At 41.5% G+C, this 25655-nt stretch overlaps 1 protein-coding gene across 5 annotated transcripts in view; it reads right to left on the bottom strand.

Moving 5' to 3' along the window:
- The window catches only part of ppip5k1b (diphosphoinositol pentakisphosphate kinase 1b), a 46555-nt gene extending 22208 nt beyond the window's left edge, over nt 1–24347 (bottom strand). For 2 of the 5 annotated variants that reach the window (XM_047333224.1, XM_047333227.1), the window contains exons 1-16: nt 24091–24347; nt 17114–17679; nt 15609–15804; nt 13755–13845; nt 12693–12778; nt 11534–11620; nt 11299–11453; nt 10785–10886; nt 10348–10509; nt 9486–9607; nt 8194–8295; nt 7685–7771; nt 7207–7282; nt 6205–6314; nt 3443–3528; nt 2003–2128 (exon numbers count right to left, since the gene is read on the bottom strand). In XM_047333224.1, the coding sequence (XP_047189180.1) occupies nt 2003–2128; nt 3443–3528; nt 6205–6314; nt 7207–7282; nt 7685–7771; nt 8194–8295; nt 9486–9607; nt 10348–10509; nt 10785–10886; nt 11299–11453; nt 11534–11620; nt 12693–12778; nt 13755–13845; nt 15609–15804; nt 17114–17299 (1774 nt within the window). In that variant the 5' untranslated portion in view covers nt 17300–17679; nt 24091–24347. Of the gene's footprint in view, nt 1–2002; nt 2129–3442; nt 3529–6204; nt 6315–7206; nt 7283–7684; nt 7772–8193; nt 8296–9485; nt 9608–10347; nt 10510–10784; nt 10887–11298; nt 11454–11533; nt 11621–12692; nt 12779–13754; nt 13846–15608; nt 15805–17113; nt 17680–21150; nt 21211–24090 lie in introns of those variants that run through there. The other 3 variants (XM_047333225.1, XM_047333226.1, XM_035642319.2) reach the window with 3 other exon arrangements.
- Nucleotides 24348–25655: the final 1308 nt, after the last annotated feature.

The following is a 25655-nucleotide window of genomic DNA, read 5'->3' as shown; positions in this document are numbered from 1 at the left end:
TATTCAATTATCTGTATCGGCCATTTTATAAGCCGATTTTGTCGATATGAAAATTTAATTTCATTCTCTGACTTCTCTTTCACTTCTCTATGAACTTTATCAATGTCACGTCCATGTTATGTTTGTTCAACTTCATAACAATGCTGCTGACAGCACCCACATATGCTTTAAGGTATTTCAATTACTTATTTTTATTTTATAAAACTTCAGGAAACTATTTCTTTTATTTGTTTGTTTGTTTGTTTGTTCAACTACATAAAAATTCCGCTGATAGCTCCCTGCACTTTCATGTCGAAAGGTTCTGTGAATTAATCATATGCTTTATGGTATTTCAACAAAGTTTTGTGTTATTCTAAATTTTGACGCCTTTTGACACTTTTTTACTGCAGACAAATATTGGTTTCAAATATCTGTTATCGGTCTCTTAGCTTAGTAATAATCGGTATCGGTATCGGTATCGGCCCTGAAAATATCTGTCGACCCCTATCGTACGGTCACTAACGTGCTGTGTTTAAAATCTAAATTTTGAAAAAGCATTGCTGCTTTTCTGCCTCATGCACTGTGTGCAACTACCAATATCACAGCTGGGGCTGGTCAGGTGTTCAAGTGTACTTGTACTCGTGTCCACACCCAACTGTGATGGTGCACAATATTGCAAAGTGAAGTACACACCACACCTGACAGCACAACATGTCGCACCCACTGGCTGCGCGCAGAGCAAGCAGTACTTTCATCCTGGGTGCTCTTACTCTCTTATAGATCATTAGAAACCTACACTCCTTGGGCAATTTATTAGGTTTGCCTATACAATCTAATGAAATCCAGGACATAAGCTCTGCTACATATGCATCCCGGTTCTAAAGCCAATCAAAGTGGTTAACAATACAATCTTAACTCAAGGTCCTCTCACGCGCTAGCTGTTGCACTTTTGACCTTACACGGTCTTTATCAGAGGAGGGTCCTGTACTGTAGACGTTCAAACTTTATTCTGAGAACTCTGAGGGCCTTGAGTTTAAGAGTGGTTCACCAGCTGCTGTTTCGGGGTCATCAGTGATGTTGCTGTGGTGATTTTTTATTGTTCTAATGTTCTTCTTAACCTTTTTTAAAAGAAGGTTGCTTCTTATTCACCATTATTCATGGTTGAGTAATACAAATATCTCAAGCGTCAGCCGGTTCAAAACGCAGCTGCTGGGCTATTAACAAATACTAGAACACAAGATCACGCCACCCCCGTTAGAACTGGTTTAAACATTTCACTGATCACATATAAAGCACTTCATAGGTCAGCCCCCCAGCTACAGTGATGACTTACTGCTACTTCTACTACTCAGACCCTCCGGCAGGGCTCTGCTCTGCTGGTTGTCCCTGAATCACTGACGTCTTTTAAATCAAGTCTTAAAACTAATCTTTCCAAAAAAAGCCTATTATTAATGCTACTACACCATTTTATTACCTATACACAATGTCTTTTTGTATTGTTATTGTTTAAATGCTGTTTTTTAATCTTTTGTTTGCGTAATAGCTATAATGACTTAAAATAATTCTTAGTAAATAATATCTTTTTTAACCTGAGATCAGGAACTTTGTAATTTATTCAGGCCATTTTATCATTGTGAATGATAAATGTGTGATAGTGAAGGTAGCTTTTCTAGAACATCGCATTAAAAAAAGCAAATAAAGAATGTCACACAAAAAAAGAGCCTGCATATCTGGCTTTGTCCAAATGTGCTCAAATTGGGTTCAAATTTATTTTGAGTTTGTAAAATTCTAAAATAGTTTGCGATTAAATCAAGCTCTGTAAACATTTGAAATGAAGCTGCATGAGAAATTCGAGTTTGTGAATGGGTAGAAAAGATTAGTTGTTAGTAAGAAAAAAACAAACAAAGAGAATGTAGGTTAACAAAAGATCAAGAAATGTCCATTGAAGAACTTCATTTGAGCCAAAGAAGAAAGCTCCTTTTTGTAAGTACGTTGTAAGCTTCAGTGTGTGTCTGACTGGTACCTTGACCTCCAGGGTACATGCAGCGAAAGGCCCTGCCCAGCTCCTCAGCCTGAACCCGGCCTGCAGGCGTCAGCTCCCCGCCCCACTTCAACACCAGCAGGAGAGACGGGCCGTCCTTCTTCGAGTCTGGGAAAAAGAGGAGCGGTTTTATCATTCATATCAATTATCACTTATAAGGTTATAACCTTAAAATGTTAACATTATTTTGGCTTCAATTTGGCGACTGCACGAGCACCGATGTCGTCTAATAATTTCACAGCAGTATTTGAAGACTTCACAGGTATTCAGTTAACTAAATTTCATCTCTTCAGTGGCTGGTTTGTATTACTGTATGAATGTGCCGGGATGCCCCCGGGACAAATGAGCTGCGTCGTGTGCGTACAGTTTACATCCACGGGTTTGCTGTATGGTAATTGGATGAAACACAAATACATCCTATAATATTCACCAAGCAATTACAGTATCACCCGAACCATGACTTTCCACACAGTGAGCCTTTTAGAAAGACTAGAATACCTTATTATCTTGGGGCCTTAAGTCAGTGGAAATGGCACTACACCTCCTCTTTATGAAAATCAAAAAATATCTAGCAGACATTCTCATCCCTTATACCCCTGCTTGTACTCTTTGATCTGCTAACCAGCAGTTGTACTCTGTACCCAGAGCTAGCCTTGAGACTGAAGATGGTCGGGCTTTGACTGTGACGCCTCCACAACTGTGGAACAACCTTCCTTTGTCAGTCAGTGTCCTCTTAAAAAAACTCTTTTTAAAACACATTTTTGTACTATGGCTTTCAATTAGACGTTCGTTTTTTGATAATTCACTCCTCTAGTCCTTAAGAGTTTTATCAATTGTCTCTTGCATTACGTTATTTTCAGTTTCTATGTCTGTGAAGCACTTTGTAAACTGTTTTAAGTGCTATAGAAATATAGTTTATTATTTAGGGTTCAAACCCTTACAGGGGCAGAAATATATTGTCTATTATTCTCGTTGTTATTTATATAATGAAATAGAAAATGAATATATTATATATATTATAAATATTTGACAGTGCCTTTCCCACATAAGTTCCCAGCCTCGGCTTACCTAGTCTTGTGAATGTTTTGCAGTAAGCTGTTTAGCTTCCCCCACTGCATCGATAGACTGACTTCCTCTCATATCTCATCTTGTCACAATTAAAGGTTACGTTCCAACGTCAACAACATTCCAGTATCTAATTGTGTATTCTTAATATTATGTAATTATGTATGTAAACATGGAATTATCTATAATCATTCATTCCATTCATTTAGATACCTTTCATTTGCAGTCATTCTTTATTTAGTAATCAGACTTGGTTGATTACATAACATGTGTTTGTGTGTGTGTGTGTGTGTGTGTGTGTGTGTGTGTGTGTGTGTGTGTGTGTGTGTGTGTGTGTGTGTCTGTGTGTGTGAATACCTTCTTCTTCGCTGGAGGCTTTAGGTTGGCCGTTGCGCAGGTAGGTCAGCTGGACTTTCCTGTTGATACCTGAGAAATGACCATACCTGGGGGGGATGAACAAACAAACATGGCAAAATTTTGATATGCACATAGACGGACGGACAGCGAGTAAAACACACCTGGACGCAAAGAAAGAATTCACACCTCCTTAAACCTAATTTTTTTTTGAACACCACACAAACTAATGACTTCCATTCCAAGAAAAGCTTATGAAGGAGGAAGGAGAACAAGGCAAAAACTTCAAAACTGACACACTCACTAATCATTCACACAACCAAGTAACAGTATTAGCAGCTGGTTAAATGATGATTCAGTCTCTGGAACTAAAGCCCAGTGGCTCAAATAGACCTCCGAGTATGATTTCTATGTGTTTGTGTGGGCATGAGAACGAAAAAAAAAAGGACTAACTGGGTGTCTTTTACATTCAATGCCCAAATTCTGTTTCCGTATCTAAGAAGTCCCACGCTTACGTCAGGGTCCTCCACTTGCCAAGTGTGTTGTGCTGTAGTAAGAATGTGGCACATCCTGCAGACTAATGACCGCATAGTGTTCTGTAATGGGACAGGCAGCTGAGTCGCCTCACAAAGCCACACGATGAAGGACCCGGGACCACGATAAATAACTCTGGCGGGGAGCCAGGCGAATTGGAGCTGCTGTCAAACCGCATCACTCACAACTTTGGTAAAAGTAATTCTTGGCATTAGCTCGAATCTAGTTGGCAATCTGAGCGGTGGGGGTAGGGGGGGTTACTACAGTTTGGACCTTGATGGACACAAGGGAAAGCATGAGTAACGGGCCATGAGGTCTCTGAGGTCTACATGCTTATGGAAATAGATTTAAAAGGATATACATTTTGGGACCAGCTGTTTCAAAGATTCAAAGTTGTCAAGCTGTACAATATGAATATATTTATATTGTTACTGACAACAAATCTAATGACCAAAACCAACAAATCCATTTCCATTTCATCATAACCAAAGATATGGGCACCGTAATATAAAAACAGCTTAATAGACCAATTACTAACTTTCACAGTCGCTGGTCTAAAGGAGTTCCTTCATGGCAGAGGCTTATCTGCACGTGTGGTGATATGGTTCTTTCTACACTGCTTTGCTGTCTTGTTGAGCTACATATCACCACCTCTTGATTTAAGTTGTTTTTTTTGAGAAATATGCAAAAGTATGGGACAGGTGTGAATATATGTCCGAAGCATGGGAAACTATTGTGCGACGGATTCATAGGACTGTACTTGTACAGAGACATGCTGAGAGGGAGAGACTGAGCGCAACAGCTGACCAATGTTACCCCATCGACTGACAGCGAGGCACTGAGCACCCTTAACGGAACTACAGGAGGCTGCTGGTGCAGCTGCAGTCAGCGCTACTGTACATGATGCTAAACAAGGCAGATAATTTGGAGCTCACACTGCAGGAGGCGCAGGTAATTAAATGAGGAGGCAGACACACAACTAAGTCTACATCCACAGAAGAACTGTGGCAAACTCTCCAAGATGCTAAGAACAACCTACTGGCCTCAAAAGTTTTGTACTTTTGAGAATTCATATTCGTCACTATTTATCTGACAGATAAAAAGTATGCACAGGGGTTTTTTTTGGAAAGAGCCTAAAACCTTTGGACTCTACTACATATGAGCTGACATTAATCTGGCAAACCAAATATCGGTCACTGCAGTGGATTACTCTTGTTTTCTTATAGCTTCAGCCTTTTTCCTTGCTTTTACTTCAGTAAATTCGACCTCTACCTTATATTCATGCCGCTTCAGTGCCTTCTTTTCCACTGTAGTTTTGAACCTTGCATTCCTTGCAAGTTTGATATTGTAAGATTATTGTGTTATCTCAGTGTAGAAGAGCAGCAGCAAATCACCGAAATTAGTATAAATGCTGAAGGAAGGAAGGAAGACATTAGACGATCTGGAGTCTAGTTGAGGTGTGGTGAGCACGGCATGCGGACAAAGTAGCACAGCACACACTCGTTTGCGCACACACACACACACACAGAAACACAGTGAAACCACAGACATTTTACTGTGTATGTGTCCTTTGTTAATGGCTAGAAAGGAATGGATGTTAATGGAACTGATACACTCTGTGTACAAAACATTAGGAATAGATTCCAAATATTAAATCAACATTTAAGCACTAACTATCTTCTTCGCCCAGTATACCCACTTTTTTGTACAAGGTTAATGAGTGTGATCGGCAAAAATAATTAATCCCAATTTTTGCCTAGATTCACCTTTGTCTGTATCAGAAACAGAACAGGCATTCCCAATATTTTGTACATACAGTCTATGAAGACTAAAGAAAAGGAGGGTGGTAAAACCTCGTCCTTTAAAAAACGAGAAGGGAAAAAGGTGCGTACTGAATGTCATTCAAGCTGGATTCCCTTTTGGAGAGAGAGAAGGAGGGATGGTTGAGCAGGAGAACAGAGGGATGGAGGAGGGAAGAGAATATAAAGCAAAGAGTTAGTGACCAGAAGGGAGGGGAGTGATTCACAGTAAACGTGTGTGTGGCTGTGAGTATGAGAAAGATGAGTGATCCTCGGTGGGGTGTTGAGACATGAAGCTAGTTGTGCATCATCTCAATCGCAGGTGAGAGTGGACGACTGTCCGAAGAGTGACGGTGGCAGGAAACAGGGAGAGAATGTATTGTGGCGTGTTCCTGACATAGAGTGTGTGTCCGATGTGCGCCCGTCGCTCACATCTCCAGGACGGTCTTGAGTTGTTCCAGTTTCGACTTCTTCTCCTCGATCTCGCAGTCGTTGTGCTGGCCCAGTTCAACCAGCAGCAGGCGGGCGATGTCCAGCACTTCCTGGATACAGAGAGGCAGTTATCCTTAAAGACCCCCTCCAGTCACGTTTAAAAAGTGCAAAAAAATAATCTGCTATGCCTAATATTTTGTTTAAAATTGTTTACCCCCAAAAGAGAAAAAAAAAACCCCTCTGAAATGGGGCTGGAAACCACCACTCTCTCTCCCTCATTGAGGAATTCTGAGACTATGAATATTCATGATATGCAAATAACACAGGCCGACCAGGGGAAAAGATGGCTCGCGGCAACATCGACGTGATTCAGCCAATGCTAACTCTAATTGTCTGCCGTCCTCTCGTGGACGCGCTGCCTCTGCGAGCGCTGGAAGTTTCCGGTTTCTTTGCCTACATTTGCACATTCAACAGTGCACAGAAATGTCCTACTCCAGGAGAGGAATTTGAAAACTCCTCTATAGTGACAGAATTGGCTCAGATACAAGCCCCTACAGTCAATGTCAGACATTTTAGAAGACAGAAACAGGAGGAAAACACTTTGTGGAGTGGAGGGGTACTTTAATTTGACTTACCTTTAATTTCACTACCCAGAAGAGACTAAACACAAATCATGCCCTCACTGAATATTATGAGAAAGATAGGATAGTTGAGACAGCAGTTTCAAAAATGTAAGATAAAAAGATCACACAGTGACAGGACGATAGGACTGGAGACAGGTTAATGAATACGGTGAATATTTTTAGAAAAACAAAACAACGATCCCTTTTGATCCATAATAATTATGAAGCCCAGCACTGCATATGTGAACATCGTATCTAAAGAGAACCCGTCATTATTCTGGAAAGGATTAGCTCATTATCTAAAACACAAACACAGAGGCAATGGGACAGAGTTTGCGAAAAGGAAGAGCTAAAAGATAAAAAAATTGACCTCACTCACCTGTAGCTGTTTGGGCTTTTTCAGCTTAAGCTTTCCTGACTTGTAGCCTCCATGTTTCTCAAACAACTCGAAGAACCTGCGAAAGACAGAAAGAATGAAACGACAGGATTAAGGGAGTTAGAGGAAGAAAATGTTTTTTGAAGTCCAAATGTATTTTGACAGGTTGAGTTATTTCTTATTAATTAATGCGAGTGAGTTAAAACTGATAGACTGGAGCCGAGGCAGCCTAGAATGTTTTTATTCCCTTATAATATGAGCTGGTATCAATGGGTAAGGCCGTTGATGCAGAAATAGAATGTTGAAAATATAATTTTTAACAGTATTTTTCTAAAAAACTGACGAACTAAATGCAGACTGCGCAAAGCGAACAAGGCTAGTGGGGATGTTGTGGCACTTCAGTGTTGTGTTTAATATCCGATTGCTGTGTTAACAGTGAGAAGGACATCTTAATGCTGAATGGAATGTGACAGAGACTTACAGAGGATGTCGGACCTCCATTTTCATCTTTTGCTTTGGTGTGCGATCTCCATGGCGGATGATGGCAATGACACAGCGCAGCTCCATCCTGAGGAAATTAGAGGAGGGGATGGAGCGAGATGAAGACACAGCAGAAACACAACGGTAATTTGCCAATCACCCTAGCAAAGACCCTAACCCAACCATGAAAACACATTGATCAGGATGAGTGCACACCAGCAAGAAAGTGTGTGAGGAAGTCAGTGGGTCCTGAATTACTTTGTGTTAATGTGTGAGTGTTCATTTCCCCTGACTTTTTTTTCTGTCTAATGAAAAGTATTAAGCATTTCAGGTATAAAATATGATTCTTGTTCAGTAAATGAATAAGTTATTATAGTTATTTATATATTTTAAAATTGAACTCTTTTTTTGGGTGTTAGCCTTATGGTAATTTTTAATTATCTTAAGCATTGAAGATTGTTATTTAATCGTTTAAAATTTTACAAATCTTTCACACATTTTCCTACGTACATGGTTCCCGAGGTGGTTGGGACAATGGGGATGTCTTCGGCCTCCATGGGGATGGACCAGGGGATGTGGAACTGGGGGGCCAACTCCCTCATTACCATGTTCCTGGTGAAACAGAGAACATAGTAACGGACTTAAAATCACCACGGAATCGGGTTGAAATGTAAATATCACTTTTGGAAATGTAAATATAAGGCAAAACTAAACATATCATTCATTCAAAATGCAACGTCCACGTGCCAATCACATTAATATTTTGATTCAAAGTCAAAAACTGTGTCTCAAATTGCACCTGAAGTATATGGAACCAAAAGAAAACAGGTGCATTAAAAGAATCCCAAAATCCAATAAAGCTGCTTCAGTCCAGATCATACAAACTAAAGTACATTAAAATATGCACTAATCCTTTCAAACTATCCGTGCCTATTTTGTGCCCTAACTACATTAATGAAGACATTTGCTCGAGGTCTTTGCCACCTGAGCATCACACCCTGAAGAACTATGTTCATGCTAGTATCCATAACTGTAGGAATCTTTCCTCCGTCTTTCTAATTTATGAGTTTTCAGCCGTAACGCTCCGCTCACTATGCCTGGAAAGGAAGAGGTGATAAATCAGAAACAAACTACGATGTAAAGCTGACAACTGGGTCCTCGGGAGATGTAAAGAGCTGCGAATGAATTACAACATGACAGCTTCAAGGCAATACGGTGATACACAGCTAAAGCAAAGAACAGGCTTCAAAGGCAGTCAGGTAATATGGTTGTCAAGGAATTACTCTCCTCTCCTGAGAAACTGCAAAGATGAGTGTCCTCATGCACTATGCAAGGTCATCATATCTGTGTCTTTCACAAATTCCACGACTATGACACCCTGAGACAGCCTTCAGCTACCCATTGACTGTCTCGGGGTGTCATAGTCGTGGAATTTGTGCAAGAATCATAGTGGTAAATACAGAGTGTTACCATGGAGATAGCTATTCTGTTTGTGACATGACAACATTACTCTGACAGAGACTGGGGTTAGGGAGATTGTCTTGTCTCTATGTAACGAACCAGAAGCCTCCTCAATATTGAGCTCTTATAATAAATCCTTGAGACATCCAAGGTCTCCGTCTTCCTGACTCAACTGCATCAATATTTTCCATTACAATGGGAAATAAAACGGAGAGGCTGCTTCTTCATTACATGATCTTACATGATACGTATGTTTGCAATAAATATAATAAAGGACCCTATTGGTGGAGTAGGAAGGTTAGAGATTCATGTTTCATAGTGTGTGAGCCGATGTCACTCACCCCAGGACTTTGGCACAGTCGTCGTAGTATTTCATGGAGTTTTTGACGAAGCTGAAACCGTTCACGTCACAAACGAAGGAGTGGCCATTGGCTCTGAGCAGATCGAACCCACAAACGGTTTGCTAGAATAACATTTTTTTTTTTAAGTAATATTAAAGAAACAACAACGACGACAACAACACATGAACACAAAATGGGTTTAAGTGGATTTAGAAACCCTGCAGAAAAATATATTTTGTTAGGCAGACTGTGCTGTAGAAAACACAGATACTGTACATTAGTTTGTTTTCATACGATATCATGTAACAGCATGATTATAAAAAAAAGAACACAAAGCATCCAAAGGTGTTGAATCAGAAGCAACTTGACGTGTTTATAGATTTTTGAAGATGTTTCACCTCAGGTGAAATCTGTATCTACAATCTAGTCAGTTATTCAGTCACAGGTTTATATTTATCAGGCTTTTAATTCTTAATAATTAAATGGAAAAAATAAATATTTTCCATTCGGCTACTTGCCTTTGTGAAATCGTCGTGTTCAGATCTGTGCTTACAATACGAAGAACTAATAAATTATTGATTTTCTCTGCCTTGTGCTGTAGTCATCTTTGTTTGTTGGTAATGCGTTAGATGTTTTATAAATTATAAAAAAAACATTCAAAATAAGTTTTTATTTGTTGCCGTTTGCGCCGAGCACCGTGATATTAATAATTTTCAGAGTAGAAGTAGGCTTCAGGAAAACATGTTTCTAGCTGCTCCCGTTCACCGAGTATAATTGTTTCAGTAATTAGTTTCAAGATACTTTCTCCAGACTCTAAAAGGGGTTAACGGGCTAATAGAACCGAATGATGAGTTAAGTTTACCTTGAATGCTAGGCAGACCTTGCGGGCCACCAGTTTCTCCATGGCAGTCAACATGACGGGGTAGCGGATCTCCTTCCCCTCACTGTCCCTCTCTACCTTTCCGTCCAGTGCAGGAGACTTCCGGGCCTCGGCGTGGGCATAGTCTGGACCCACTGTGTAAACCTGACATGTCCAGGACACACACACACACACACACACACACACACACACACACACACACACACACACACACACACACACACACACACACACACACACACACGCACACGCACACGCACACGCACACGCACACACGCACACGCACACACGCACGCGTACGTCTCAGAGTAGATGATAATGATATTTCACTAACTGGACTGAACTGTACACTTCAGTATGTGTCAATGGTTCATAGATAAACTCAACACTTCCAGTGGGCATGTAAGCTTCCACTGTACCTTCACATCGGTGCCATCTGTGGGCATGAACTCTTCGTAGATGTAGGATCCTGTCTTTCGTACGCAGCTTTCTGGGGAGTATACACTGCTCCGACTCCCTATCTACAGCAAAGGGACAGAAATGGGACAAAGAAATCAAATTTAAGGACGTTTGGATCCAAACCTGTAAATAAAGATCTTATTTTCAGCTTCGCGCCATCTATGTAGTTTCCAAGTAGTACTTTGTGCCACAGTGGTTTAATCCTGCAGAAAGCTGTGTCTGTCCATGTGACCTATTTAAGTTTTATTACATGCTCTCTTTCTCAAATAATCTATAAAAACATCAAATCAACATCTCATTATTGAGATACAGTATAGGGGCGGTGAATATTTGTGTTGCTCAACATTTTAAACTCATGATTGTCCATAAATGGCGGAGTTTGACCATAAGCATCTTCCCGATCTCCTGCCTCCCGGCTGTGAGTATCTGCCAACGACTGAACATTTGTTGTCGAGTGGCTCTGAGAGCAGCTACCTTTCTGAAGAGTCTCTGGCTGCCTCCTCCGGCGGATGTCGGGTAATAGATGTAGACATTGTGGTCTTCAGCACACACGGGTTTCTCCACGAAGGGTTTGGGGAACACCTCCCCGTTCACCTCAACGTGGTCCTCCCCCTCCACAAGGTTACACTCTGCACATGGACACATTTTATTAGACAGTCCTTAGCAATCAGCCACGGTGATGGTACAGACAAGGAAAGTGCACAATTACGTTTATATTTTGTGCATCTTAGCCGAAGATTGGTGGTGCAGCAGATTATACAACTATGACGACGTGGAGGAGATTCAAATCGTGAGGCTGAAAAATACACAAGTATTAGTAACAGCACCCAAAATGCAAGACTTAAAATAAGGAAACTAATTGTATGAGCTACTGCGCAGCTTGACCGTCTGGAACAAAATGCTGGAGCGCTCGGCCAATCAGGCATGTTCAGTGGTGCAGGCCCCACCCCAAGTTCCCTGAGTTTTTGTTTAGAGCTAATTTAGACCCTGGTCTGGAAACGCAAAGGTTCCTAGTTCCTTATGGGGAAACGGAGTATGGCAGCTTTTGCATACCTGATGAAGGTCTTTGACTGAAACATTGTGTTAAATGTTCTTTATTGAGCAAGTGAAGACATTGTGCGGGTGTTTCTTTTTCTTTGATATGTAAATTTAAAGCTACAGTGTGTAATATTTAGAAGAACTAATTCACAGAAATTGAATATATTGTCCACAACTATGTGTTCATGTTTGTACAATCACCTGCAACAAAGAATCAATGTTTTTTCAGCAACTTTGAATGAGTTAAATATGGTTACATTAGGCTACGTCGTGTTGAATACAGTGGGACAATACGGTCCAGAATACGTCGCATTCGCTCTGAATTTTCAGCGCTGCCGGAAACGGGCACCACCATAAAGTGTCCCCTGTCGGTTGCGGTTTGCAACTTTACCAGCAGATGCCGCCAGAAAATTATAAAAATTACACACTGAGGCTTTAAATAAAATTGTCCTTCTGACCTGGGATTTGAACCATTGACCCCTGGAGAAAAGCTATCTTTAACTTTTGTTTTGCAATCACATTACAGTCAAAATATGTCAACAGTCGGCAACACTAAATGTTTAATACCAGAGCAAGCAACGCCCGAACTGTGCCTTTCAGCCATTCATTTACTTGACGTATCCTTATTTGATATGGACACCGATCAAAAACCACTAAGAGGGAACAGGTCAAAATTGCAGAGAAAGGAAACACTTAATAAATTCAATAAAAACTCAATAAATAATTAACACTGAAATATTTTTTCTTATTCAATATAAACAGTCTCAGGTCCGTTTTACATTTACATCTAATATAAAATAATATAATATAAAATAAGAACTCTTACGCACCTTCGGGATTGTCGGGATCTCGGTTTAACACAGCGTAACGAGGTAGGTCAACGCCTTCTTCTTGTAGGATCCGGTAAACTTCTCTCCTGACAGGGTATCAAACAAATGTTACATGTAGCCTCCAACGAGGACAATCATAGCGAGTCTTTGTGCAGCTTTTTTGTGTGAGCATTTATGTGTAAAACACAAATTAGTTAAAAAGATCACATGACCGCCACAAAGAGCTACATATAAGATCAAGAAAGAGGAAAGAAATACAATATACTAAAGTCAATGAAAATAAAGACTACAATTTTGAGTATTTATTAAAGGACTCAAAGGAACGAGTTTCCCTAATCTCCTCGAGCAGGTCACTCCACAGCCGAGGGGCCTGATTAAAAAATGTTCTGTTCTGGGAATTGCAAAGAATCACCCAGCAGAAGGTCCCAGGTTGCCTTCAGGCTGGCTATGGGGGTCAAGAGCTTAACTTTAAAGTCCACTCTAGAAACGAGTGGGATTCTGGGAACCAGTGAAATGATTTTAATGCGGAGTAATGAGTTCCCTCCTGTTCGACCTGGTCACGAGCCCGACGGTGGCTGAGTTGAGGTTTATCAAAGTTTTTTGGGGGACAGACAGGAGTCTAACTTCATTGTGACTGATTAATCTTCCTATATCTTTTTGGCTTGATCGATGAATTAAAAAAAATGCTCCTCATGATTCCCCACTGTCGTCACGTTAAAACAATGTTTTGTTGTGTCGTGACGTCGAATGACAATCCAAAGAAAGTCACACTTTACGTGTAGAATGACAGTTTGAGGACCTATGATAATAATCTTGTATTTATCCAAGTTTAGCTGTAGAGCTTACTGAACTTTCTCAAAGAGATAATTACTACAAAAGAAAAGAATGATAAGCGCTATCCAAAACAGTAAAGAGTATCTGGGACTGGTGTGTTTTTTTTAAGAAGGGCTCGTTCCACTGCAGTTTTAAAACGGATGTTTTAAACGCTTGTTGGTCAAATGATGGAATCGAAAAAAGATACAAGTGTTCCGTCGAAATGTGTCCTGCTGCTTCACAACGTACCTGTCCTGTATGAAATACTGCATGTTGAGGTCATTGATGAGCAGGGGATTCCTGAGCTTGGCGTACTCTACCGCTTTGTCTAGAGGGAAACCTGAAAATGGATCAACATTGATAAAAAAAAACTATCAACCCATACAGCACGTTCAACAATCCAAGCTCAACCGACAATCCCAAATTACTGAAATAATAAGGACTCTCTATGTAGATACATTTCTGGGAGGATAATTCTCTACAGCAGAAATCCTGGCCCCAATAGTTTGACAGCTCAAAAGGCAATGAACCGTGAAGTTATGAGCATTATTATAACAGGATCGCAGCACCATGTGCAGGATAGGTTACTTAAATACAATAAGCCAATCGGTGGTAGAGGTAAAATCATGTCGCAAGTGCCTTTCACAAGTTCCTCGATTCTCAAGGCCATTGCTCTAAACATTCACCACATTCCTCTACTACCAGTGAGCACGACAAACATCCAAGTCTGTCGGAAATATTTGTTTTAATTCTTTCCAGCAATAACACAGGACTCAGGACTGAAACTAATAAAAATATTGTTCTATTTAAAACAGAATGGAAAAAGTATTCCCATGTGATCTCTGACTCGTATACACGGAACCAGAGCAGAGTCAGCAGACGTATTTACTTAAACAGAGAATGAATGTCCAACATGTATATGTATAAAGACCCTGTACTGTGGTTTCATCCTTTTCCTTTTTTAATTCACCGTTTAACTGCCATTGATGAAAACGTAAGAGAGAGAGAGGGGGGGGGGGGGGGAGAAGTGTATTGATCTTTCATTCATTGAGCACTGCCTCAGTAAACCATACATAGAGGACTGAGGTGTACAATGGATTACAAACATTAGATATTTCCAGTATGGCGGTACTCCTCAGCCGCTTTCACACGTGCACTGCGACCCTGACCTTTTCCAGAGATTACTCAGTGGAGCAAATGTCTGAATCAGATGAACGGACTTTACTCCGCCAGCTCCCCAGTACAACATTTGTGTGGTGTCTGATTGAGCCGGTGTGTGAATGGAGTCAGCCGCTGTCCACAGAACTCATAGTTAGCGAGTGGGTTAATTTCCGTTTCTCTCCTGCCTGTTTCCAGTGGGTATCATTGTGTCTCACACAGACGATCATGTCCAGACTTCATATGTGAAAACAGCTTTTGTTTCCCACTGAGATGTTTCCCATGAACTGGTATCGGTTGGTGTCAGACGGCCTGAAACAAACGTGGCCAAACTCTCCTTAACAGCGGTGGGGAGACTGTTTCCAATCGAGGACTATTCATATCCGGGGGGGGGGGGCATCCCAGATCATTGAACACACACTAACCCAAAGACTCGGGTCTTTGCCAAGAGTCAGTTTTGAGGAGAACTGTTCACAGCAGTAGGATTTCCCAGCGATGCAAACTCCAGTGCAGGTCTCCTCAGAATGGGAAAGTCCTCGGGATCTCGGTTCCATGTTTTTACTTTTCATGATTCTCTTTCCAGTTGCCCCTTTCCAGTTGCACTTTCGCCACAGCCATTCCTCCCTCGTATCAAACTCGGCAGTGATCCCACGTACAAATATGGCTAGTTGGGCGGTGTTTGTCACATCTGTTGTTTCATGGCAGGCCAGAGAGAAAAAAATTGACATTTCTAAAAATCATGTGCCGAATCAGTGAGTCACCGAGCTTGTCTTTCCCTTCAACAACGACAAAAAAAAAGAAAAAAAAAAGGCAGAATTGTTTGCCTACAAAACCGCAGACACCTCCGCGGCATGTTAAAATACCAGGACAACACTTTTCCCCCCTCCACCCGTCGCAGTTGTCTCACATGCATCAAGATATTCTTAAGGAGTTAGGGAGATTTACCTTTGGAGTGGAAGGAGATGAGGCAGTCGCAGAGGGGCCATCTCTCCACGGGTTCCTCCAGGATCACCTCCTCGGGAAAGATGACCATATCGATGTAGTCAAACTTACAGAGGCGCTCCAGGATCTCAGTCATGGGCTTGGACTTGGACTTCTTCATCATGGCACAGATGCCGACCACGATCTGTCGCTCTGGCGGCTGGTGGAGAGGACACGGGGGGGGAGACACAACATGACATAAAAGGAGACGTGTCAAGCACAACTGACGGAAATGTGCGATACACATAGGGAGAGTAAACACAGCAGAATCGCATAGACGTCCAAATTTGAGCCTTTGAGGTTGTTAAATATGTACTGGACATAGATTATTGAGAAGTGTCATGCTCAGGGTAATTTTTGTTTTCTACGGCACTGACATTTTCTAATGCGTATGAATGGCAAAAAGATCTGTGTGTCGCTGGGAGTTTGGTTAAATCCGCAACCTTTGAGTCGAATGCTGACATGCGGCACATTCTGCTGAAGTGGAGTATACACTGAGCCTGACACGTTAAGTCTAAAAAAGGAAGTCCTAAAATGGCCTCTATAGAAGAAGAAGAAAAACAGGCCGCTCTACGGAGAGTCTCTACAGAGTTATAATTCAGTTATAACTTTTTAAAACCTTAAAACGTAGCATTTTTTTTATTACAAACCATTAAAAAATGTATTACATCTTCTGAAGAAAAACTTCATGACATTAATTGCGATTCATGGAATTAAATGCCCCTAGTGGTTTTTGTTTTCACTGGTTCTCACATTAATGAGAAGCCTCGCCTGCTGTGCCATGGAAGCAGTGACCACTTCCTGGAACTGAACTGCTACATGTTCACTCATTGTTAATATCTCTCTATAGATGCAAACCATCGACTACTGTAAATGGCAAAAAATCTTCAAAGACAGATACGGAGACGAAACACAGAGACGAGGTCTCACTGTAGCTGGTAGGCGAGCGGCTAATGCACCACTACCATAAAGTTCTTTTATAGCTACAGGAGGACACAAGAGACCAGGGACTTTACAGTTGCTTATACACTATGTTGTTGTCATGCCAACGTTTGTATATTTATTTCCACTAGCACATTCCAAATAAAACACTTGCTCTTTAAAATTTCCTTGTCCGTTCAGTTGCAACTGACTAAACGAGTCCAATACTGTCACCCACATGGTGAATTTATAATCACTGGAAAACAAACTGTGATTGTTATTTTCGGTACTCTTATACGATTTGGTTCATAGAGCAAAAAACATAAACTAGTTTTTAAGTCTAACTTGTTTGAGAGACTGTTTAAACTGCAAATGAGTATCATATCTTAACTTTAAGGTTAAAAAACAAACAAAGCAAAGTTTAACTGATAATATCAATAACAAAGAACATTCTTGATACCTCAAGAAGCACGAGGTACAAGGTACATCGTATTATACACGTGTGACTCAGACTGTACGAGCGCCCGAATTCAACACCTGGAACTCACCGACTCATCCTCGTCATCCTCCATTTCTTCTTCTTGAAACATCTCGTTCTTCATGCCTGCCTCCGTTTGACCCATGTCCTGCTCGTCGTCATCTTCGCCGCCGACCACAAACAGAGGAACGTCTCGCTCAGCCCGCCCCTGTCCTCCCCCTGCTCCTGGTGCCGGTCCGTCGCAGGGCTCAGACATCACATGCACGTCACACGTAACATGGCTGCTTCGGGCAGCTCCTCCCGGCACGGGGTCAGATAGCGATTATGGCTGCGGAGCAGGAAGAAACCCTGTCAACTGTTACACTATCGCTGGATGGCTGACACCCGAGAGCAGCGGTGATAAGTGCGAGGGGTCAGCTGGAGTTTCTGAGCCGGCTGATAACGGCTACGTGCGCGTACAGGGGTAGAAAAGGGGAAGTGGACGGCCTGAGAGGTAAAAGAAAGGGAAGTGGACGCCACATTTGCTGAGGTAGAGCGGCTGTGTCTGGACGGAGGAGGTCAGGCTCCGAGGTCAAACATGTCCCAGTCTGAAGACGGACTCCTCGGTCAACATCTGTGCACCATTTCTTTTTTGCCCTGGGAAGAAATAGTGCAAGAAAACATGAAGAAACTGCTTGAGAAACTCGATGGAAAGGATTCCTTGAGGTGAACAGTTAAGACACAGTAAACATTTACACGTCAAACAACAGTTGACGTGTGCAGAGACATGACACAGCAGCGTGAGCTCACTGGTTCAGACGTCTGAATAACCACGGCACTGGCGCAGTCAAGGTTGTGACCTGAACCGCACACTACGAGACAAAGTTTATCGAGTCCTGAGGAAACGGGGTCATTGCAACACTCAAAGAGTCAAGAGAAATGGTTACTGCAGTTAGAAATCACGATTTTGTCCTGAAAGAATTTTTGCAGTGTTGACCGTGGAAATATTTACCGACGGCCGCAGTTTTGCACATATTTATCTGTTGTGAAATCGTTTTTTTATGGACGCACGTTGTGTGCAGCATTTGACATAAAACGTTATCAAGAATTAAAAAAGGATGATCGGGAAAAGCTGGAATGAAATTATTCCTTTGTGATTGTGAAGATGGAAAGGTCATCAAGACAAAATTTATCGGCTGTGAACTTACATAAGAATGAGCTCAAGAGCAAATTTCATTTTCATTGAGTGTGAAAAAATGCATGAGTTGCTACTTCCTACTTACAGTGAAGTGTAAGAGTATCAACTCTCCAGTCATCACATGTTTTATATGTATGTTTAGAGCAGGAATAGGAAATCGTATTTACTGCACATCAGCCATGTTGTTCAAAAGTTATATTTGTTAATTAAATGTTTTTCTTTTTAAAGTTCATTCTATTTATTTCTTATATCTCTAGTGGCAATTCACGTGTTAGATTACCAACTTGATAGAAATGTACAAAAGTGTATAAATAGGGATTAAAAGACAGAAATGGGCTGAAAGGGAAATAAAAAGAAAACTTTTAATAGGATTAAAATCTGAAAAAAAGTATTAAGGAAAAATGTGTACCACACTGATGAGCGTAGAACTTCAATGATTAGTCAATGAATCATTAGTCTGTTGACAGAAAATCAATCTGCAACTACTTAGATAAATGATTAATCATTAAAGTCTTTATTCAAACAGAAATGCCAAACAATGGATGACTCTTTAATCTGACAGTTTTCTGCCATTGTAAATTGAATTTTGGTGATGCTGAAAATTGTGATATTTTAAGTCTTTGCAGATTTTGAAAAGAACAAGGTTTCATCAAAAAAACAAAACAATAGGCAGATTAACGGAAAATGAAAATACTTGCTAGTTGCAGCTGACTAGTTGACACTTATTAGTGCTAGGAAATATGATGAATTGCTTTTATTTATAAATCTCTACGCAAGATTTAATGTGAAGGATTTACATTTCTGCCTGTCTGTATATATATTTATATATATATATATATATATATATATATATATACAGGCCTTGGTCTGAAGTCGCAGCTCCTCCAGCTCAGCTCCTCCTGAGATGAAGAATATCAATACTCATTAACACACATTGACATCCACAAACCTCCCCCCACACATTAGTTTAATTTATGCACATCATCATCATCATTATCATTATCATCACCTCCTCCATGTTATCCCGCTGCTGACTCAGCACATTTAATTCTCTAAGGAGTCCGCACTGCCGTTTGCTGTTACCGTGGTAACGGGCCCTGAAGGAGGAGCCAGGCTGTCCCTCCATCTCCGGTTTTTATTTCCATTCATGAAACATCCTTGATAAGACACACAGTCCTAATGATATTTCCAATTGTGAAATCATAATGCTTTGCCCTCGCTTGCCATATCCGCAACTATTTTGATAATCAAATAATTGTGTGTTTTTTTGTTGTTGTTGGTTTTATTTGGGGGGGGGGGTGTTAAGTTAGTTAGTACGAGCACGACAGAACAGAGAAAAGATTAAGTAACCAAACACGTGGCTGTAAAATGATCACAAACAGCTTTGTTTGAATCTCGAGACCATGGTTGTCTTGCCAAAACATCCAAGGAGAAATAATTAATTGAACTCTAAACAGCGGTCAGATATCCCTGAGAATTTGAAACCCTAGTGATTCGAAACAATGTGTGTGTGTGTGTGTGTGTGTGTGTGTGTGTGATCCGTTACCTGATCTGATACCAGAAAAATAAAAGAAACAATGCTGTTATGTCATGTCTCTTGTAACTGAGCCAGAGCCAGAACGTGACACGCGGAGCGCGGCCCGGCTCGAGCAGAAACTTGCGACTGTGCAGCAGAAATGTCCACAAATAGTCGACACAGCCAAAGCTAGTTCATGTGTCGCTCATCAATGTAGTCAATCACCCTCCTTTAGAACACCGCCGCCCCCCTGACCCCCCACCACGTACAGGGAACAGCTGACTGGAGGGGAACAGGCTCCAGAAACAGAAGGGCGGGTCATATCACCTCTGAGCGACGGGCGAGAGCCGACTGTCCGCGCTGCCGCTGAACGACTGCGACAACTTGTTTTTAAGTCCCATGTGCTTTGGAAGCACTAAAAATGTTGCGACGGACACGGTCTTCCTGCATCCTGCGACTTTCTGCCAGGACATACCTCGACCGGAACTCACACGCGAGTCAACCCAGATTAACCTTGGTATCCAGAAATAACTGAGCCCTCCTCTGCATTGGGGGGGGGGACGCAGAGGCCTGGGTGTAGGGTGACAAAGACAACTCATCATTACGAACCTCTGAGGCGATGACAGGCTGCACCGCCACAGGTTGGAGGAAGAGATAAACTCATAAAAATAAAAACAACCTGTAAACGGCCGTGTGTTTATTCAGCATTCACTACGCAAAGGTCGCGACCTTTAACTCCGTTGGAAGGATAGGCCGACACGAGCGCAATGAGGAAAATGCCCCCGGAGCGGCGGGAAACACCTGTGTGGAAAGACTTCACAGGGACGATTAGAACAACTTCCAGCGATGAGCTCGGCCTGTGTCATGATCGGCTGTGGGAGGAAACTCACTCCTCACACTCCCAGCATTTTGTTGCACATGGCTCAAGGGCACTGATCTTTGCATTCCATAATTTTTTTCAAGGTATTAAATCCAACGGAAAAAAAATTCCGCCCGTCATGTGCATTTATTTTCTGGCACAAAATAAACTAATAATAATAAGAATAATAAGAATAACTAATAAGAATAATAACTAAGAAAATAATCAACAGGTTAATCGATAAGGAAAATAATCGTGAGTTGTACTTTGAATTATGACTGGTAATAGCATCATTTCCAACAACACACACATTTCATGAGGTTTCATCTCAAGGCATTAATTGTGCGTCCAATGCAGGCCAACACGTGACGTTACCCAGGGCTCTACGGCGATGTCATCACGTGACTTAGTGTCCCTTTAACTGAGGAGACAGACCGGCGGAAACAGACATAAATTAGCGTGCGAGGCTGTATCTATATTGTCGCCCTTCAGGCGAGTAAAACTCTCCAACCACCGTGAAGAAGTTAGAAGAAAAACAACATTCCCAGCTGTCACCTGCAGGCCCCGTCGTCCGTGGATGAGTCGCCTCGGGACCATCGCTGCGGGACCTGGGATCAACAACACGACGACAATAAAAGGGCTTTTGACCTTTGAAACCGGGAGGCCTGCGTCGCGTTTATGAAGGGGAGGAGTCGGTCACTGGATCCTGCTCGCTATCACCGTTTAGCTGATTAAAACGGCAAGTGAGCCACTTCGTGACACACTGTTCCAGTTACCGGGTCATAATTTGCGGCTGGACTGAATAATCAAGGATGTTGTGATGATGTGCTTGTGGTCGGGGCCTTTATTGTCAAAAGGAAATTTGATAGATAATGAAAAGCAAAGCATTTCAGTCATTTTGGTCCATATATGTTTTTCTAATGGAGTGAGGTTGATGCTCAATAGTTACATACGAGTTTGAGATTTAAATCATTAACAAAACAGTTAATTATTATATGCAATAAATTAGGAGTCGACCCGAATATCGGCCTCAACCTTTTTATGATTATCGCTCATTTTTTAAAGCCGATTTTGCCAATAAGATTTCTATAACTTCCACTGTGGCTCTGATGCAGCCGCAGTCGCCACTCTCTGGACTTTATCAAATTTCCCGTCCATATGTTTCTTTTGTTCAACTTCATCATAATGCTGCTGATAGCTACCCGGCACTTTTTTCTATTTTGGTTAAGGTCATGTTGAAAGATTCTTTGAATTAAACAAAGAAAGTTTAGTGTCAAGAGTTTATGTCATTCTTAATGTTGACCCTTTTTTTTTTTTTTTTTATTGCACACAAATGTCGGTTTCAAAAATCGGTTGCTGGTCTCTTCGATGAGTAATAATCGGTATCGGCCCGGAATAAAAGCCATTTCGGTCGACCCCTACAATACAAAGTTATCGAGAGGGTCTGGCCACTGACAGCTGCCGTGAAAATCCTCTATTACCGCTGAGGGTCAGATAACGTGCCGGTGAGGTTATAGAACTACCAGTGAGACGTCAGTTACAGTTGCCGCTACAAGATTATTAATTCATTATGGACTGAGCCCTCGAGAAATTAGCATCGTTTGCAAATACAGCTGAAAACTGAGGCTATATCATCTCGCTGGTGCAACGCGGGCTCATCACTTCTCACTCGTCAACGCAAACAGAGGACGACACCTCGGGTACGGGCTACAAGGTGATTTGTGGCAATCGCGGAAAAAGATCCATGATTTTAATCACCCGCCTCCGAGCGTCCGATGGATAACTTTCGTCGGGCGTCCAACAAGATGAAACTTTAATGGGTCCCTCCAGAGAACCGGAGCAGCAGCAGTTAACACAATAACAGGAGGATGAACAGGAGAACGTGGGATATATAAACAAGGACGTGGCTTCATGGTGTTTATACATAAATATGGTAAAAAGGTGACGATCTCAGCGCCCGTGGCTAGTGAGCACAATAAAACTAAAAGACCACAGCAGCAAATATATTCCCCCAAATCCAATGAGACGGTTTCCACTGCACATATTACATTAGATCGTAAACGTGTGTTCAACTTCGACGAGAGGGGATGTGATGGAAAGTTATAAGAGCATGTCTTCCAAAAAACAACTTTGTGCATCAACGAAATTGTGCAAGTTTTCATGGTAGCGCGATCTATGATAGTCTGAAAATTAAATTGTATATTGGCCACTGAGCTCTTACTCGGTTCCTTCCATTCTCTGCTATTTATAACTATATATTCTGTGGTTTTCATTCATCTGTGTTGTGTCAATCATTCACACATTGAAAACACAGATATAATAATACGTGTTCTTCTTTTAAGCCAGCGTCAGCAGCGTTCACATTAAAATGTTATGTTGCCTTTTGTCAGATCATCTCCGGTTAGTTGTTGTTTTTTAAACTATTACAACTGAGACAATAAGTAAGATCTTATTACTATATTGCAATATCCCCAGGAAATAATCTGTTCATAAATTTATACAAAAAAATGCTACTTTTCCTTACAAAAAATTCCTGCAGGTGCCAAGTTTAATATTTATGAATTTATTAACTTTAATTAAATTAATCGTTCTGTGCCGTTATTATTTTTATGCAAAGAATGATATTTTCAAAAGAAGCAACTCCCCCGCTATTTGTCGTTGTATGTGGCGGGGGGGGGGGGGGGGGGGGGGGGGGGGGGGTTCAGTGTCCATACAACACACGTAGAAGTTGTAAGTCTACAGCACACAATTGTTGACAAGAGCATAAAGTTCTTATAGATCCAGCCTCATAAATTGCAATCAAACTTCAACCAGATTGATGGATTTCACTTTCAAATGTACACATCTTTCTTCCCGGGAGAGCATCAAAAACAAACAAAAGAATAAACCAAACCCGGAAGAGCAAGCACAATGTAAGTGAGTGATCGGTGATGCCCCCCCTAAGGGTCTGACGTCCACCCCCCATAGTCTCTCAAAATCCACTGCTATGTGTTGATATTACATCCAATGTGGTTACTGTCTCTTATGTGTATGTTGATGGTCCAAAATTCCAAAAATTGTACAGATTATGCTTCTTCGTTTTTTGGAAGGGGACATTTTTCAGGGGGCCCATGGCCCCCCTTTAGGCTCTGATCCTAGAATCGCCCCTGATGAGATCCCATGTAATCTACCGTCTGATCATAACTACAAGTGTCCAACACGTCTCTGTGTGTGTGTGTGTGTGTGTGTGTGTGTGTGTGCAGACGTCTAAGCTGTGAGCACTTCCGGCGTCAGGAGACAAGAAGTTACAAACAGCAGCAGCGTTTTTGTCTCAGTTCCCCCCGATTCACACAATGAATGAGTCACCCCAACACGAGGGTAAATCAGTGCGTCGGCCTGCTCCACACACACAGACACACACAGACACACACGCACAGACACACACACAGACACAGACACACACACACTCAGGTGAAGTGTAACGTGTCCTCTGTCGCAGCAGTCGACGGGACTTACCGACAGTCAGCTGTTCACTTCCTGGACTCAACTCCTCTGGAGGGAAAACTGCCGCCGCCGCCAACTCACTTCATTTCCTTTCTTTTTCTTTTTCTTCTTCTTGTCGTGGCCCACAGCAAAGTTGTAAACGACCCTCCGGAAGTTCTACTTCCGGTCAGCAGCAGCGGTAGTACTGGTGGTGGTGGTGGTGCTGCTGCTGCTGCTGCTGCTGCTGCTAGCTTGCTTCCTTTCCTCTTCTCCTCACCTCCTTTTGTTTTTTTCTTCTCTTCTTTCGGACATCTTTATTTATTTATTTAAAAAAAAAAAAAAAAAAAAAAAAAAAAAAAAAATTAAAGCCTCGTCGCCGCTGCCACCTGGCGGCCAAAATGGCGCACTGCGTCCCTGGAGAAATTCAAAAAAACAAAGATCAGCACGTCAGTAAAAATTGATCGTTTTGTCAGTGATGTTGCTGTTGTCATAGGTCCTCACTCAGACCAGAGACGGTGTAGATGGACGTGTGTGTCACTAAAGTAAATATACTGTGACATGTCATCTTATCATGTCACCTTCAAACTCAATAACCATATTTATATATTATTCAGATTCTTTATCATGCCACTGCATTCTCTTTGCACCCTCGCTATATATACCGCAGCATGTGTTTATGTATATTTTATTGAAGAAATTTATTTCATACATCATACTTGTACTTATAATTATATTGGAAAGCTGCTTATTTTCATATTTCGTATCTATTATCTTTTGTAAATCTTCATGATAGGCACAATTTGATTTGAGGATGACACTTTGGTCATTTCGTTGTTCTTGTACAGTGCCAATAAAGCTCTTGGATTTTGAATCTTGAATAAATAGTTGCAGTCGTATTTGGTCTGGAGTTGTATTATGAATTAATCCCAAAACCACAACTCACTCTCAATACGCTGAGGTTTAACTTGTCTCCTCCGGTGTTCTTTCCTGTTATACTGATCAGTGGGGAAGAGACCAAAGACCTTTCCATTTTTCTAGTGCATAATCAAAAGGGAGAGAGGTTTCAGTACATTATTGTTTGCTCTTATGACACACACACACACACACACACACACACACACACACACACACACACACACACACACACACACTACATCAGTTCAATAAAGGACCAATGGCGTCTATGGCTGACAGGGGATATGTGAGGGAAAAGGCAACCAAGAGGGCAGCAACTCATGAGGTGTTGTAGCAAATAAAGAAATTAAGAAATATATAACATTTTTGTACTACTTGGAAGGCTTTTGACAAATATCCTTACAGAATGGGGCAGCAAGTATATTATATAAAGATTATACATCATACACATTGTTGGGGGGATTGCCTGTCCTGCTGGTTGACGTCTTTTTGAGAGGTTATGTTTGCTCGTCAGCTAGGTCGCCTTATGGAGCCATGCAGAAGCACATGACGCGAGGTCAGGATGCCCTGCGTCGTAGATTATATTCAGACAGAGAGTTTCTATGGAAACAGACGAGGAGCCGTTCTGTTGGTTAGATGGGGACACGTGATTCTGACCCTAAATCTTTTACCCCTGGGTTGCT

This window comes from Scophthalmus maximus, chromosome 7 (assembly GCF_022379125.1).
Source record: "Scophthalmus maximus strain ysfricsl-2021 chromosome 7, ASM2237912v1, whole genome shotgun sequence".
NCBI classification, from domain to species: Eukaryota; Metazoa; Chordata; class Actinopteri; order Pleuronectiformes; family Scophthalmidae; genus Scophthalmus; species Scophthalmus maximus.
Note: the sequence above shows the minus strand (reverse complement) of the source record. Positions and strands in the feature narration are given on the sequence as shown.